Source organism: Podarcis raffonei, chromosome 5 (genome assembly GCF_027172205.1).
Source record: "Podarcis raffonei isolate rPodRaf1 chromosome 5, rPodRaf1.pri, whole genome shotgun sequence".
Lineage (NCBI taxonomy): Eukaryota > Metazoa > Chordata > Lepidosauria > Squamata > Lacertidae > Podarcis > Podarcis raffonei.
This window is the reverse complement of record NC_070606.1, coordinates 4,462,119-4,475,538: the sequence shown is the minus strand read 5'-3', so window position 1 is coordinate 4,475,538 and position 13,420 is coordinate 4,462,119. Positions and strand designations below refer to the sequence as shown.

The 13,420-nt window shown below is 43.3% G+C and overlaps 1 protein-coding gene across 1 annotated transcript in view; it reads right to left on the bottom strand.

The window, feature by feature from the left end:
* Window positions 1-13,420, bottom strand: part of EFCAB6 (EF-hand calcium binding domain 6) — a 115,291-nt gene that overhangs the window by 71,527 nt on the left and 30,344 nt on the right. Inside the window, exons 8-11 of the mRNA XM_053387653.1 lie at window positions 13,086-13,210; window positions 10,664-10,812; window positions 7,305-7,415; window positions 4,909-5,020 (exon numbers count right to left, since the gene is read on the bottom strand). Of these exons, the coding sequence (XP_053243628.1) occupies window positions 4,909-5,020; window positions 7,305-7,415; window positions 10,664-10,812; window positions 13,086-13,210 (497 nt within the window). The remainder of the gene's footprint in view (window positions 1-4,908; window positions 5,021-7,304; window positions 7,416-10,663; window positions 10,813-13,085; window positions 13,211-13,420) is intronic.

The following is a 13,420-nucleotide window of genomic DNA, read 5'->3' as shown; positions in this document are numbered from 1 at the left end:
TTAGATACAATTCCCCTAATCATAACTTCCTCCTGTTTTCTTCCTCATCAGTGCTCAGCTTGGAAGACAAGCTGGCTGGCTGCAATAGGAAGACAGCAAGGCAGGGTTGGTGATACGGTAGCCAGCCAGGCTATGAAACAACTTGATCATGGGCAGACTTCCTCCTTTATTTCATCTGAAAGCACAGGCAGGCTGCTGTTGCCAGTTCACCTGCATCCTGTGCTTAGCACAGTATTCTGTTCTGCTGGCGCTTGGAGCCTGCAAGGGATGTGCAAAGGACCATCAGGGGCCAAGCAGATCAGGACCATGGTCAGCTCCCACTGGGTCCTGGCAGCTGAATGAGAGAAGATGCTTTCTCAACCAGGGACCAGAGTCATCAGAGGGCTTAATAATCCTGGCATGGCCTTTGCTTCCTGTAGCTTTGACCTACTGTAAGAGCCGTGGCAACATTTAGCTTATTCTGCAGTTGCATGTTCCTGTGCGGTTGTGCATCTGGAGAGAATGCAGGGAAGTCCTCTTCCGATTCTGAGACAAGTGGGAGAGTCACATCCTCAGGCTGGGACTGCGTAGGAGATGCTAAGGGTTCCCTCTCAAGTGGAGCATTTGTGTTTACACATCCTCTAGATCCAAGGCCTTCGAGTGCAAATGGGGCGCCCGGAGGCAGGGGGCCTACCATGGCGCATGTGTGGCTGTGAGGGAAATGTTGTGATGCAGCCAAGGGTGGAGAGAGCTGGAGACAAATGCTTTCAAGTCCTTTCGTGCTGCATCTGGGAAAGGAGGAAAATGAAATTCCCACCCACCTACCCTCTCTGCAATGCTGCTTTGTAGGAATCAGGGAGGAAACTGATCTCATTGTCTCTGCCCAGTTGTGGCTCCAACACTACTCTCCCGGTGGCTATTTTCCCTCCCCTGCTCCATTGAGATGATTGGAACAATGCTAGTACTTGATAAACCACTTCACGTTTAGTTTTTCTTTCCTACAGAGAGCCAAAGTGACTGTAATAATACAGCAAACAAATTTATTCATAGTTAAGTTTTAATATATTTATTTTCTAACCAATGGTTCTAAACCATTCTTGTGCTTTAAAACCATTTCCCACAGAGGCTGATGTTATTGCATTAGTTCTGGAGATGAAGCCTATGCAGGAGGAAAATAGTTACGCTGTTAGAGAAGTGATGTGTGGAAATATCCACCATCTCATGAGCAGGTGAGGAATGGAACGGCTATTTCACTCAGCCCATCAAGCCATGTTCCTCAGCCTCATTCCAGACTCTAAGCTATAAAAGAGACCATCCACCTCTACCTGTGGCAGCCTTGGGGGAAGTGCTGCGCTTCCTTGTGAAAGCCAGCTGCCGATGTTTTAGTCCAAAAGGGGCCAAGTGTCCCAGTTTATGCTTTGGGAGTGGCAACAAAAAAGGAGGAGGGATGTAGCTTTGCATGCAAAAGGTCCTATTTGCAAACCCTTCTGTCTCCAGGTAGGGTTGGGTAAGGACTCCCTTTCTGAAACTTTGGAGAGCCATTGCCAGTTAGGGTAGACAGTACTCAGCTGGGTGGACAATAGCTGCACTCAACAGGAAACCAGCTTTTAGGTAAGAACTGAGCCATTTGTTTAGACAACTCAGCTTTGCTTGGCAGGGCACACCAAACCAGTATTGTTTCCGAAATCTCAAACTGCACTTTTCTGGTACTGTGTTCAAAGTCCCAATTAATACAAAGTCACAGACTCTGAATGTTTGAAGTAAGTGCCTGGGCTTTGCCAAAATCTGACTATTAGGATGCTCGTCAGCAAGCATTTATGCTAGAGTGAATCTAGTGCAGGCTTAGGCAAACGTGGCCCTCCAGATGTTTTGGGACTACAACTCCCATCATCCCTAGCTAACAGGACCAGTGGTCAGGGATGATGGGAGTTGTAGTCTCAAAACATCTGGAGGGCCGAGTTTGCCTATGCCTGATTTGGCAGGTATGAGGTTGATCTCTGACACTAATGTGGCTGCAGCAGCCAAGTTCTTCCTATGAACTTCTACACTTGCCTAGAAATCAAAAAGATGTACTGGCTAGATCACTTCCTGAGAAATATAATATAGCCTTACAGACTTCACCTTTGAACTATAACACCTGAACCGGAAAGTGGTTCACACTAGCCAGAGACAGCTTCCCCACTGAGACACACATATGCACAGGACTGCCTTAAGAGGGGGTCACTAGGTTTGTGGACAGAGCGTGTTCATGCTGTCAACATTTACGTGAACTGACGCCTCCACTTTGGGGCTGTTTGCATCTCTGCTGCAATCTGCAGTGCAGACTATCTCTGTGTGAAGGACCACCAGCTAGCATGAGCAAACCCTAAATTTCCTGCAGCCAACATTTTCTTTTATCTCAAATATCTCTTGTCTCCAAATAATTTTCTTCATTAAAGCCTTTAGCTCTCTGCAATTTCAGTGGGATTTTAATCTCTTGCTTGAATGAGGGGCTTAATCTACTATGTGCTCCCATTATCCACTGTGGTATGTGAAACTGCGAGTTCTACTTTGCAAATTGTTAGGAGAATTCTCTCTTTTGTGAGGGATTTAGTGCACAATTGATGGCGCCAGAGCTGGTGCAAAAAGAGACAGAAATTGCTATGTAAGTCAAGAATTGCAATCTAGCGTTTATATACAAATCTGTAATAAACATGCCACTAGGAATTTTGAAGATATGCCTACCGCTCATTTAGTTGCTGCCATCCAGACTATGAAAGCTTTAATTTGCTCGCTAGTTTATTATTTGCTTAGCAAATCCAAAGATATCACTCACACAATTTTTAAGATACAAAGTTGTATCTAGCAACCTCTGTTTTTGTGCTACCTCCACATGCATTTCCCCTCAAATTGCACTGGCCAGACTTGGCATGACATGCATTATGAAATGCCGTACCAATCACTGGATGTGTGGTTTAAACTGTAACCTTGCAATCCTGCTTCTAGTTACACCTTACACAAAAGCCCCCTGAACTCTCTTTGTGTGCCTATCCTAATTCAGAGTAAGGACACAGTTTCCTAGAGAGTTATCTCTGGGTTATCCTCGCCAATCGGGAAATGCTGCCAGGTGTGTCTGTGTGTGGACAGTACGGTCTCCAAGCTTTCAGCTCAATTCTCCATTCTCTAACAGAAACTCTCAAATGCTTCAGATTTCAAACACACTGATCTACCTAAGTCAGATCAAAACAAATCTGTGGGATAAACTATGTTTACTCAACGAACAGGAAATTGGGGAAATGATAGAGGATAATGGAGAGCAAGTCGAATCTTGTATTGGAACTGTCCCCGGATATTTCAAACAGGGCTGGGTAAAATTCACACAGAAACCCCTTTGTGAGACCATTCCTCTCCCATGAATGGAGGGGGGGGGAACAGCAACACCAACTTTTGTGGGGGGCTGCAACACTTCTAAGGTAGCAGGAGGCCCTAATATTTTGACAAGGTGTCCAAGGATTTAACCCCCCCCCTTAACACTCTCTTTAACAAAAGCAGAATCACTTTGAAGACCGAATACAGGCTGGGCTATTCTCTGCATCCTGGGTAGGGTGCCCTTTTAAAATGTGGACCAGTACGGCCCTGGGAAGGGAGCAGCCGCCATCCTCCCTCCAAGAATGTATCTGGGAATAGCATGTCAAGTAAAAAAAAAAAAGCAAAAACAAAGCACAAATCCTCAGTCAACTTGTTGAAATATAAGTAACCACAAACCCCCCAACACCCTTTCATATCCCTACCAGAAAGTTTTTCACCTGATCCCAAAGATTTACACAACCGTTCAGGTTTTCAACCTATCCCAAAAGCACTGAAAAGTGCCCCCTGTGAATTTCCAGCTTGACTTTTTAAAAAGTAAGCCTGAAGTCTTTTTATTCACAGACATGTAAAGAAAATTACACCAGCTCTTCAAAAATCTGTTTCTAACTTCCAGTGATCTGGCTGACGGCTACATTATAGAATGGACTCTCTGTCTGGGGAGGGTAAGGACTCTCCTTCCTTGGAGCTTTTTAAGCCGAGGTTGGATGACCACCGGCCATGTACGATCTAGTTGAGATTCCCGCATTACAGAGGGTTGGACTAGATGACCCTTGGGTCCCTTCCAACTCCACAATTCTATGACTCTGTGATTCTATGATTAAGTTCTATGTAATGAAAATTATTTAACAAAAATCAGACAACTTTAAATGTAGCATATGAGACCGCCTGTGCTTTGGTTCTTGCTGTTTCACACTGAAGTATGAGGACCCCTCTCAGTCTAGGCTTATTAGTAGTATAAATTTATTTATACCCCACCTTACTTCCTGACAGGGACTCAAAGTGGCTTACAGGTGAAATAAGAACAGCGAAATTCACAGGGCAGGGGGAATTATTAAAAAACAATTAAACATTAATATACAGATATAGCTATAGCTGGAGATATGAATGGTATATTAAAATTATACAGATAATTACAATGAAAACAGCACATCCAGCCCTTTCATTACAAGCCCTCAGTTCCCAAAAGCCTGTTGGAACAAGGAGGTCTTCACCAGCTGGCACAGGACAAGGAGGGAGCCAGTCTGGCTTCTCCAGGGAGGGTCTTCCAGAGTCTGGGTCCCCACCATGTGTGCCTATGAGGGAGGCAGGGCCAAGAAAAGGGCCTCTCCTGAAGGTCTCAGAACCTGGATTGGTTTCATATGAGGGGAAATGATCTTTCAGATAGCTTGGGCCTAGGCCTAGGGTCTCCCAGAATTTCTATGGGCCTACTGCTGCATGGGTTATTATTGCACATAATAATGCATCACTGTGAGGCAAACCTGGTGCAGCTAAAATCTTGAGATGAAAATTAAAGACATATGAAGGGCCTCCCGGGGGGAAGCAAAGAAAAGATAGGTAGCATTCATATGCAACCGCTCTCACTCTGTCCAGCATAAGGAAGGCCTTCTTCAGAGATAAATAAGCATCTTGAATATGTCCATGCAGCTTCAAGAGAATACGGTCACTCGATACATCTTGGTCCAATTTTCTTATTCTGTAAGAAGAAGACAGCAACTTGAATTCACCCCTCAAAAGGAGAACAAAGGAGGCATGTTAGGTATTGAGACGATGTCTTAGAGCCAGTGCGGTGTAGTGGTTAGGAGCAATGGACTCGTAATCTGGTGAACCGGGTTCGATTCCCCGCTCCTCCACCTGCAGCTGCTGGGTGACCTTGGGCCAGTCACGCTTCTCTGAAGTCTCTCAGCCTCACTCACCTCACAGAGTGTTTGTTGTGGGGGAGGAAGGGAAAGGAGACTGTTAGCCGCTTGGAGACTCCTTCGGGTAGTGATAAAGCGGGATATAAAATCCAAACTCTCTCTTAGGTAGCCATGTATCTTAAAGCTCTGCTTTGAACTTCTAACTTGGGACTACAGTTCCCATCATCCCTGACCACTGGTCCTGTTAGCTAGGGATGATGGGAATTGTAGTCCAGAAACAGCTGGAGGGCCAAGTTTGGCCATCACTGTAACCAGTATCTTGATCTATATCTAGACAGTGCAGTGGAATAATGCTTTCGGGTACCATTGAGCCAGGAGTCCAAGTGCTGTGTCTGAGAGTGGGAGCCAGGATAGGGCTGTGTGAAGACATTCTTGTCTGTCCTGAATTGTCCAACACTCAGCTTTGTTGGGAGTCCACAAATTCTAGTATTATGAGTCAGGAAAAAACTTTTCTCTATTGATTCTCTCCATACAGATCAGAATTTTATACACTTTTATCATGTTGCTTCTTATCTGTCTTTTTTCTACACTAAAAACCCCAAATGCTGCAGCCTCCCCCCAGGGGGCAGTTTCTCTAACCCCGTCATCATCTTGGTTGCCCTTTTCTGAAGCTTTGCCAGGACTACATCCTTTTTGAGGTGACAGTATTCCCAAATGTGGTCACATGATAGGTTTGTCTAATCATGAATATGCTTTACTTTTATTTCTTTATTAGCTTGTTACTTTTGATTTTGTTCTCTACTTCTTCTGCGTTAAGTCTAGATCATTATATAATAATACTGAATTTATCCAAAGTATAGTGAATTGTTTTTGTTCCCTTGTTCAAATGTAATGTATGTTCTGTATGTATGTATGGTTTATATAACAAGCTGTTTTTCAAATGTTACGTATTTTTATCATAAGCTTACAGCTTGCTGTGGACTACTTTGGTCACAGCTGTGAAAAAAATGTCATATAAATAACTAAAGATATTTAATGTCTACAGTAAGCTTATGCAATTGCATGAAAGCTAAGAGCAGGGTCTCCAAAACCCAGCCTCTGGGTGACAACCATATACTGCAAAGGAGTGGTTTTCAAACTGTGTGAGGTTCTTGAGAAGCTTACTAGGGGTTCCTCAATGAAAGATCAGTAATGGTGGGCACATTCCCCTTTAACATGACTATGATGGCTGGGGCTGATGAAAGTTAGTGTCCAAAACATCTTGGGGGTGGGCACAACATTGGAGAAGGTTCCTGTAGGACAACTTGATTAGGATCAACCTTTGCTGATATTTCCCTGCAACAGGCAGATGCAGGAGAGTGTTGAGTGTTTTCCAGATCACACTACCAGTTCACACAAAGTAAAAGAGGACCCACAATCCTAAACAGGCACGGGGATTCCATAAAAACATGGGGGTAAGCAAGCCAGTAATAGTAGAAAGTCTTAAAACCACTGCAGCAAATTCTTTGAGGAACAATGTTTCACATTATTTCTTGGACTTCTTGAGACACGGGTAAACACCTCCTATGAAGTTTTAAGTGTTATGTATGTCTAAAATAGGGACACGGGTGGCGCTGTGGGTTAAACCACAGAGCCTAGGACTTGCTGATCAGAAGGTTGGCGGTTCGAATCCCCGCGACGGGGTGAGCTCCCGTTGCTCGGTCCCTGCTCCTGCCAACCTAGCAGTTCGAAAGCACGTCAAAGTGCAAATAGATAAATAGGTACCGTTCTGGTGGGAAGGTAAACGGCGTTTCCGTGCACTGCTCTGGTTCGCCAGAAGCGGTTTAGTCATGCTGGCCACATGACCCGGAAGCTGTATGCCGGCTCCCTCGGCCAATAAAGCAAGATGAGTGCCGCAACCCCAGAGTCGGCCACGATTGGACCTAATGGTCAGGGGTCTCTTTACCTTTACCTTATGTGTCTAAAATATTTAATAGAATGAACACAAGTATCACAGTTATGCTTGTGATGGAGCCAGGATTTGCTGTCGCCTGTTTTCAAGTGTATCGTCCACGGCAAACACAAGGTTGGTACCCCAGCAGAACCGTAGGCTAAGAGCAACAAATGGAACCCCTCTCTTACCTGTGGTGTTTCCTCGTAGGAGCTGCCAGGCTTGTATCAAATGTCATGGGGTCTTGAAACCTGTCTAGAAATTTCTCCCATGCCATATTTCTGGAAATTTTTATTCCAAACCTGGTAAATTTTTAAAAAATGAACACATGTTTAAAAATTGTATTATATCAATAAGATTACATGAAATTTCTCAAAACTGAATTATGAATCTGGACAGAATCTGTCATCTGAGTCTAGATTGTCCTATGTGATGGTGGGGCCCTGAAAATAGCTAGAATAGGTTTTACTACTTCACTGTGAAAAGAACAACTACTCTTAGCTGGCATATTGCATGCTGCCTTAGCTGAAAAGCACTGTGTTCAAGGCATTGATCAGCAATATGAAAAGTTCCGTCTTGTTTGATCTGTGGTGGCAACTTCACTGACAATGCAGTTACTATCAACAAACATATGCATGCGAACTTTTGATAGCTGAACAAGGTTATCTTGTTTTAGCAAGGGCTACAGTTGCTATACCAGTCTATGCTGATGAATAGCTCTTCTTTGCATGAATGGCACCTTGGCATCCAAAATATAAGCTGCATCTAACAGCAACTCAAGCTATGAAACTGTTCTTTAAGGAGGAAAGAGCAACACAGTCCAGAATCAGTGATATCTCCAAAACTATCAACTAACAATAGCTTCAGCTACCTGGAATAAGTTTCCATTTATTAGCCTGGGCTCCGGTTCATCACCTCTAATCTTCTGATTCTGATGTAAAACATCACAGACAACTTCACCCAGTAGTTTCATGTAGGCGTTGAATAGTACAGAAGATAAAATAGAGCCCTTTGGAATACCATGGCACCAAACTCAAGTACCCCAGAACCACCTTCTCACTAGGGAGCAACAGGATCACAAATAGGGCAAAGAGGATGCCTCCTTATTTTCATCCCTAGGGGACGCGGATGGCACTGTGGGTTAAACGACTGTGCCGCTTGGGCTTGCCAATCAAAAGGTTGGCAGTTTGAATCCCCGCGACGGGGTGAGCTCATGTTGTTTGGTCCCAGCTCCTGCCCACCTTAGCGTTTTGAAAGCACGTCAAAGTGCAAGTAGATAAATAGGTACCGCTCCGGCAGGGAGGTAAACAGCGTTTCCGTGTGCTGCTCTGGTTTTGCCCGAAGCGGCTTAGTCATGCTGGTCACATGACCCAAAAAAACTGTCTGCGGAAGTGGACAAGCGCCGGCTCCCTTGGCTTGTAAAGCGATATGAGCGCCGCAACCCCAGAGTCATTCGCAACTGGACTTAATTGTCAGGGATCCCTTTACCTTTATTTTCATCCCAGGCGGGCAATCTAGAAGATACCATGTTTGAGATCCAGGAGAACCAACAGCATTGTACTACCCCATCACTCACCCTTCTCACGTCCAACAAGGCAACCAAGCAGTAGGTTGAAATGGGGTTAGAGAATTTGTTCCGTCACCTGGGGTCAGAAATTGTGCAGCCACTCAAGCACCTTGCCCCCCAAAGTCCTCAATCGCTCAAGAGTTGTTATAGTTATTTGGTCCAAAACATATTTTAAAGTGTGGATTCGTAACTATGGTGGCTGGGACCACTCGCTCTAATAGAGAGGACCAATAAGCTCAGGATACTCTGAGACTACCTCTGCCAGCTCAAGTTAAAAGACATTTGGGCAGCTTTGGTGGATAGTACACCAACAGAATCCCTGTATTTTATGGACACCTGCCACCAGGGATGAAACTCTCTAGGCCTGAGAGCTGTGAGGGTCTGGTGACAAACATGGACTTACATTAATATACTTATGGCTAAACAAATGGCAATCAACTTTAGGTGGATGTGGCCTGTGAACCGCAAAAAAGTTTTATTTGCTGTAGTGTTTGCTCTCTTTTCCGTGGTTATTTCATTTCAGAAATCAAGGGTAAGTAGGCCTCAGTGGCAAAATTAAGGAGAGGCAATGGGCAAGGGAGACCTTTACATGGTAATCAAAACCATTCTAAGAAATATTCTCCAGCAGAACATGAGCTGATCATATACAATTCAAGATTTTATACCATTAAAATGTCTAAAAAAGAGACATCCATAAAACGTTCATGCATAAATATTACATTCATGTAATAAATATTACAAATGTTTCCCTACCACCTTATGTAAAACAGGAGAAATATTTAAAAGTAGGGTCCCAATATGTTGAGCACCCTCAGAGCAGAGGGCAAAATTCATTATAAATCTTTTCAACAGGATTAACTTTTATTCTTGAAAAAACCAGAGGATGGTCTTTGTCACTGAATTCACAGCTTTGGAATTGCATTATCTGAGCAATATCACCTGAAATATCAGTTGCAGACTAGGACACCTCTGTTTATAGCATCATTAAAATGACACGGTGTTTTCCCATGCTTAGAAGGAGAAAAGGTTCCCCCTGGAAAACTGTAAGCAGAGATTGTCACAATTATGTGGATGCATTTAAGGGCAAAAAAATTGAAGTGACAGAACAGTAGCAGCAATATCTTCAGCAAAGAAGTAATTGATCCTCACTACGGTTGGTAGTGAATTACTCCAAGTCATTTATGATTTATTTGGTGAATGTGCAATGTAATAAGGTCATGGCAGATTCAGACTCTCCCTCAGCACACACTAGTATGAAATGTTTATTAGCAGTGAGGCATTTAAACTTCAAAGGAGCACATCATGAATTGTGAACTGATTTTCACAGCTCATTCTTTTCTTCTACTTCACAGAATTCAATTTCACTAGAATTCCATCCAAATGGACACATTCTGTCTTACTATTTTATTTCATTTGTTTCATGTTTGTATTTCCAAATAGCAGTGATATATTATTTTTATACACACACACACACACACACAAATGTATATGTAAAGACTTATAGCCTCAGTGAAGCCCTCAAAATGGCTTATAAGATAAACCCCTCCTAGTAGTGCAGCAGTAAAACTGCTAGCGCATTTGCAAAGCTAAGAAGGGTTTCAAATTGGATTGGGGACGGCTTGTTGAGATTCCTGCATTGCAGGGGGTTGGACTAGATGACCCTGGGGTCCCTTCCAACTCTTCAATTCTGGGATGCTATGAAAATCCCATTCTGGTTCATCAAGCTCCTTTCTTCAGTAATGTCAAAATGCCACAAATAACTGGATGGAGTTAACTAATTAGGAGCATTTACTGTTCCACTGATGTGGCAGGGATAGCCAACCATGGAAGGTCCTGCAAATTGGACCTCAGGTTCTACACAGCAAAATCTATGAAATACATCACCAGATCAAACAAGCAGCATTATGAAAACAACATGTCAAAAGGATGAAATAGGGCTGTGTTGGTAGAATATATCTAAAGGAAAAACAGCGTAACACTTACCTGTTCATTAGCTCTTGAAAAACATCACTTTGTATTGGAAATATAAAGGTACTAAGGACTGATTTTAAATATTCCAGAGTAACAAATCCACTCCGTCCAACATCAAATGCTCTGAAGGCTTTTACAATGTCCTCATAGACTACACGCAGCTGTAAAGAATACAATTTATAGTGTTTCCCTCCTAAGGTTTTTTTTTTTAGGGAGTAGTAGTTTACAAGACTCACAACCTCCCCTCTCCTGGAAATGATCTCAAAGCTTGTCCTGCAGGCTCCAACCATCAAATGTGTAATTGAGAACCTCACTGACCGCAGTCTTCTTCCGCACATAGGTTCAAGTGGCAAGGCAGCTGAGCTCCAGAAGTGGAAGAATCTTCTAAGAATTTATTCAGTGTTCACATAGACAACCAGCCAGCTGGAGCTATCAGCACCACAACTGGGATTATTAAAACACGCCATTGGAATTAGAAAATGATTGGAAAGTGTTGGTGTACACAGTGAGCAGGACAGCATACTGTACAAATACTTAAGAACATTATGGGTGAATGAGCACACAGAAATTATAAGAAATGGCAGAGGTTGTCTGAATACGTATTTGCTCCCTTCTAAAGCTTTTGCTGTCAGGGTAGAGCCAGTGTTCAGATACATCAACCTATACCTAAAGGGTGCTTTGTACATGAAGCCCTATTCCCACTCGGATGAAAAAGCCCTGCCGACTGCATTCATGCCACACCTCAGATGGTGGCACAAACTTGTTGAAGCAGCAGTGGTGTTTATCCGAGTGCATGGGGAGAAATGTATGGAAGAAACTGGACCTCAGAACCCCCAGGTCCCTATCTGTATCAGCAACTTGTATAGGCTAGGGGGGTGGTTCAAAAAGTATCTACATGGTGCTTAGAGAATAACTTGCACCTAAATATTAGTAAGACAAAGGAGATGGTGTTGGACTTCTGGAGGAAGAGAGAGGAACCTGCCCCATTGTATATCCGGGGGGGGGGGGGCTGTGTGGAGAGAGTCTCCTTTAAATTCCTGGGAGTTTACCTTAGTGAGGACCTCACTTGGAAAATCAACATAACTCAGGTGGTCAGAAAGGCCCAACAGAGACTCCATTTCCTCAGGGTCTTGCGAAAGAATAATGTTAAACAACAACTGATGACCTCCTTCTACTGGTCCACAATAGAAAGTGTCCTTTCATATTGTATCACAGTGTGGTATGCTGGCCTGACAGCCACAGACAGAAAGTCTCTACAGAGGGTGGTGCATACAGCACATAATATCATGGGCTGTCCCCTGAGCCCGCTAGATGATATCGCAAGGGATCGTTGCCTTAGGAGAGCGAGAAAAATTCTCAGGGATGACTCACACCCCAGCCAGCTCCTCTTTAATCTTCTACCCTCAGGCAGGAGATATAGAAGTATAATCAGCCGTACCAACAGGCTAAAAAATAGCTTCTATCCGTGGGCTGTTAGGCTGTTGAACGATAAATAACATAGCAAAATTGACTTGCGAGGTGGTGTGTTGTTCGATAAGAGATTGAGTGTTGGGGGGGGCTCATTTAATTTCATTGTACCCAGGTTGTACAATGACAATAAAGTTGTTGTTGTTGTTGTTGTTGTTGTTGTTATTATTATTATTATTATTATTATTATTATTATTATTAATACTATTATTAGATAGGCCAGTACTAGATTAAGAAAAACACCTACTTATTCAAGGATAACGAGCTAAAGTTGAAGTGTTGCAAATGATTAGGAAGGCTCGGAGTGAAGATGCATTGTGTCCACGTGGCTATAACCCTGCATACAAGAGTGTTGCATCACAATATGGGTGGCGCTTGTTTCAAATATTACCATGACCTGACACCCTGATCAGTTGGGAAAACCTCCTCCCCGCATGCATAGGACTTAAGAGCTACATTTCCTGAAGGCCCTTTCTCCCCAGCAAATGCTCTGCTCATTTCCTTTCCTTCCTCCCATTTTGCCTAATGCTGGTACTCAATGAAAACTTTGCAACGCTGAGAATCTATTGCCCTTTAATGGTACCAAAATCTCCTGTTCCTGCCTGACGATAGGGCCAGATCTAGCACTAACTAAATGAGCCCTATATAAGACTGCAGTGGCCCTGTGTGTCCTGTCCCCACAACACTTCTGAACCTTCACTTGCTACTTGCCTTCTTAACTTCCCTGCTTCCTCTGTTTCCAAGTATTTTGATGATTTCCTAGATATTTAGGAGGAGTGGCCTGATTCCTAGCATGGGAAAGGGGCTTGTTAAAAGAAAAAAGGAGTGAAAATCCATGTATCACTGACCAAAGCTGCAATGGTACTGAACTGATGGAGGATTTCCAACACCAACATGCCAGTAATTTGCCTTCACCTGCTGACCTGTGTAAAAACAAACACTTCCTTGCATTTTTCACCAGACTCACCTTTTCCCTAAACCTCTTCGCAGTGTCATCTAGATGGATTTTTGTCAAATTATATCCAGCTGTATTTGCCAAGGGTAGTTTTGATGTGCTTTCTTTTTTTTCAGGCGGCTCATTCTGGTTCTGCACTGTTAAGGAAAACTGTAGTTTAGCAAAACTGCTACTAGCATTCTTTTAATATTACGCCACTTAGCATTTATATACTGTTTTTGACTGTTCAAAGCATTTGACATACATTGCCCCAGTAGTAATGCTGGACAGCATAACTATCTCATATTGCAAATGTGGGGCATGGAATCATTTCACTTCATGCTGCAATGATGTACAAACCAGTGTTA